We start from the raw sequence: 4,010 nt of genomic DNA on the forward strand, positions 1-4,010 counted from the left end.
CACTTATATATCAAAAAGTTACCGATAATTATGTAACGTTTGTAACTGATAGGTACAGTCTGATATAATATAGGTGATGTCATAATTTTGTCCAGTTGTTTTTGGCGCGTCCGGTTACCAATCCCCGCCAATCGAGTGCAAAGTTGAAAAATTCGTCCCAAATAAAAGTTCTAGCCTTTATCTAAAAAGTTAACGATAAAAGCCAAACGTATTGAGGTTTGCTGTAAAATCGTGGACTCATTTTTATTGTTATTTTTATGTCATTCTGCCACAAAAGCACGATTTCGTATTTCCATTTATCAAATTTCATAGCGATTTTTCTTTTGGGGGGTTTTATTCTTGAAAGAAAAAAAAACAAACGTGAGAAACTAAAAATACGTTGTATTTGTTTAAAAAAAAAGGGATATGTATTTGCCCCAGAGTCTATCCTACTACCAAGGACCAGCAGTCTAAATACTCTTTAGTCACAGTGTCTACTCGACTATTTTTTTAAAACAATTGGCAAGTGTCAACTGTCAAATGTCAACCTGTATTTATTGATCAAAAGCCACAACTGTCAATTATAGAACTAATCATTGGTGCATTATATTTTGAGAATAGCATCCCCCCCCCTTACAAAGTCGGATCTAACGTCAATAAGTTATACGTGGTGTACATATATGTTGAACGTCATTCGTTATTTTTTCAATTTATGAACGGTTTCACTTTTTTTAAACTCAAAATATTTATGGTCGAAATAGTGGATTTTGCACTTCAGTACTGCACCCATACTCAGCAATATGGACTGTAAAATCAAAGTTAACCAATAAAAAACCGAAACGGACATATATATTTGCTTGCTTGAAAAGGCAATAAGGCATACATAATATTTATTTGTTTGCTGGATGAAAATTTAGGACATATTATATGACCTATAACCTAGAAGACTGCACCTAATCAATATCGATAGTTGTGTAAATGATACAAAAGTTGAACGTTAACCGATTTATTTTTGAATTTTAAACGGTTTTTGCGTTAGAGTCGGATTATAATTAGGTCATAGGAGTGATAGGGCTCTTGTCTCTAGTCTCTACTACTACTACTACTACTAATAGAGTAGTAGAGAGAAGAGAGAATGGAGAGTAGAGAGAGGGGCAGAGGGCCCTATCGTACATGACTAAATTCGTAACATGACCTGTTCTGTACTTCTGTTCTGAACTTCTGATCTCATCATAACGACAACCGCTAAGTATTGCTATTTTCTCAGAAATAGCTTTGAAAGTTTACTCTCCAGAGAAGAGAGATTTATATTTCTAATTCGTTCTCATGAAAATCGAACACGGGGATCGGGGTGTACTCATTATTTTTAATACTGTATTTACTCTTCTGCTGTGGACTGATTATTTTCAATTTTGTTCATTGTTTGTTTTAAAAAAAGAGAAAAAAATATAAATATCTCGTGACTTCCTCTCCTCGCCCCTCGGGCCTCGGCTCCTCTCTGCAACTCTGCGAGTCCGCGTAAGCCGTAGTATGTATTAATCAACCTTTTACGGCTGTTAGGGCTCCAGGTCTCAAACCCGCAGCCCTCGATTTCCTCAAGCCTTATTAAAAAAATCCAGCCCATAAATAGCCCAAGGCCCCAAGCCCCGAAGTGGATTTTTTTTTGCTTTAAAATAAAAGGAAGCTTTAATTCGGTTTAGAAATAGCATCGTCAACAATTTCTGTAAAAAAAAATTAAAGTACAACCCCGATGGCCCGTCACCGCCCGTGCCACCGATCCGCCGTGTGTGTGGGTGTGTGCGTGGGGCTGTGGAGGTGACTGAGTGAGGAGTGACTGGGTGAGCAGTGTCAGTGGGCGAGAGTGACTGAGTGAGGGACTGAGTCTGAGAGGCTGAGAATCCGAGAGTCAGGGCGGCACAGTTAGAATCGGTGACGGAATACGGATCACTGGATGTCTGGATCAGGTGCTCGGCTCGCTACTCACCAGCTGCTCGCTTAGTTGATTTTAAAATATAATGTACTTGATTGTCATCGATGAAAGTCATTTTTATATTTATGTATTTTATATGCAACAAACCAAAAATTTATATATATATATATATATAGAAATATACTTCTACAACATTGAAAATCAAACGAAATAGATTCGATGTTTTATAAGCGGCATTGCTTCCAAGCAGCAAAGGATTCAATATTCGCTACATATCAGGACAATAATATTTAACCTAGAGAGATGGTATCCGGAGTATCAGATGTACAGTCTATGTCTTCGACAAGTGAAGCAAACGAACACGCCCAAGACTCAAAATGTCCTTGTTATAGTAGCACCGACTTGACTCGGTCTGAGTCGAGAATTCGATTTTCGTTGAAAAAGTTTAGTCACAGCAGTGTTGCTTCTTTTGATGAATTCTCATTAAACGCAACAACTCCAAGATCTCGCAGAGTGAAGACACGAAAAGGTGGAGTTTTGCCTAGTGAATTAAAATTATTTTTGACCGGTTCACGCAAATCGAGTGACGCGTCGGATTCCTCGGCCAATAATGCATCTCCCGATATAATAGGCAACAATTATGGTGGTAACATCTTTCGTTATAGGAGTTCTCAGTCATCCACAGATACTGCCATCGGGGACTGTGGAGTAAGTTCACTATCGGCATCTCGCACTCCGTCTCGTAAGCTCAGTGCGGACATGGATCAACTGATGACCATGTACAAGAAAGAGGTTTCATTAGCAGAGGAATCAGTTCTTTGTCGGGTTAATGACTTGGACGTTAAGGTGCAACGTACTATAGTCAATCTTGCCGCGTTGTCGTCAAAAGATTGCTCTCACGACACTTGTATCATGGTACAGGTGAATGTGGCAAAAAAACTTTTGGATAAAACGTTCAAGGCTGCGATCAAATGTAGATCAGCGGTTTCAAAGTATTTGCTGAAGCAGAATGATAAGATTTGGCGCATGGCGCATTTGGATGGGGCTGAAGTTGAACTGAGTGACTGTGAGATGAAATTTCTATTTGGCATAATCCACGCTGCATTTCGACGAAGTGTAGCACTAGCCAACGAGGTGTTACAGTCCGTGCATTCTAGCTTAATCGAGTGGGATACCAAACTATGCAGGATATCGAAATTGCTATTGAAGCCTAGCAGAGGTATCCGTGGGCCATTGCGTCGAGACAACCGCACCAGTCCGAGGAACAGGGCCGTTCTTACCTCACACGACCCTGAACCGGAAATGCAGGAACCATATATAATGAAGTACGCCACTGGAAAGCCGTATGCTTTGATCGAACTGCAGTCACCTAGTTGTGTGGCTGGACTTGGAGAAAGATCATGCTAACCATAGCCAGATCAGAAAGAAAATAGCAGCTTTTCTAACCCCGAGGCTAGTGTAGCGCGGTGTCTGAAAACTCAAAAGTATCTATAAATAACTATCATCCTTTGACGTTTCACAGCAGATTTGGTCGATGACATAGATAGATAAAAAAAATAACCAACACAGGTCCATGTTCCTTCAAATTTTGGTTTCTTCTAGACAAAAACAAAAACAACGCTATCTCTACATTAACTTCGGGTTTCTCTATTCATATTACGTCTCTATACGAAGTATTAACTTAGATTATAAGCCGGCTTCAGTGCAAGGAGCTATTAATCAGCACAACAACGCCCACGTCTTGCTATATGTCCCGTAACAGTGAATAATACTGTACAAGAGACTTGCACTATGGCTGGTGGTCACCGCAAGACTGAACAGTCGTTTGCAATAACCCCAGAGTGCGATTTGATACAGTAAAAATAATGATGGCAACTCTAAGAAAATGATTGTACCAGAATAGAAGATTTGTCTTGACAGCAGCGATAATCACCGTTACCGTCATCACCAGGAGGAATAGGAATAGCAAGCCTTTATTACCTGTGTACCTGTTTATATCGAGTGCATAACTTGTGACATCAGAAAGAGGTGTCTTTACCATCTAGACTAACTGGACCGTCTAGGTGACCATCTAGACTAACTAGACCGTCTAGGTGACCAT

General features: G+C 39.9%; 1 protein-coding gene across 1 annotated transcript; it reads left to right on the plus strand.

The window, feature by feature from the left end:
- Positions 1–2,038: 2,038 nt before the first annotated feature.
- Positions 2,039–3,666, plus strand: SARC_09142 (hypothetical protein). The gene has a single exon (XM_014296855.1). The coding sequence runs from the start codon at positions 2,213–2,215 to the stop codon at positions 3,314–3,316; it is 1,104 nt and encodes a 367-aa protein (XP_014152330.1). The 5' UTR covers positions 2,039–2,212; the 3' UTR covers positions 3,317–3,666.
- The last annotated feature ends 344 nt before the right edge of the window (positions 3,667–4,010 follow it).

The sequence above is a fragment of the Sphaeroforma arctica genome (assembly GCF_001186125.1).
Source record: "Sphaeroforma arctica JP610 unplaced genomic scaffold supercont1.895, whole genome shotgun sequence".
Lineage (NCBI taxonomy): Eukaryota > Ichthyosporea > Ichthyophonida > Sphaeroforma > Sphaeroforma arctica.

Coding starts and splice junctions, on each gene's coding strand:
- SARC_09142 (XM_014296855.1), top strand. CDS start 2,213: ATGGTATCCGGAGTATCAGATGTACAGTCTATGTCTTCGACAAGTGAA.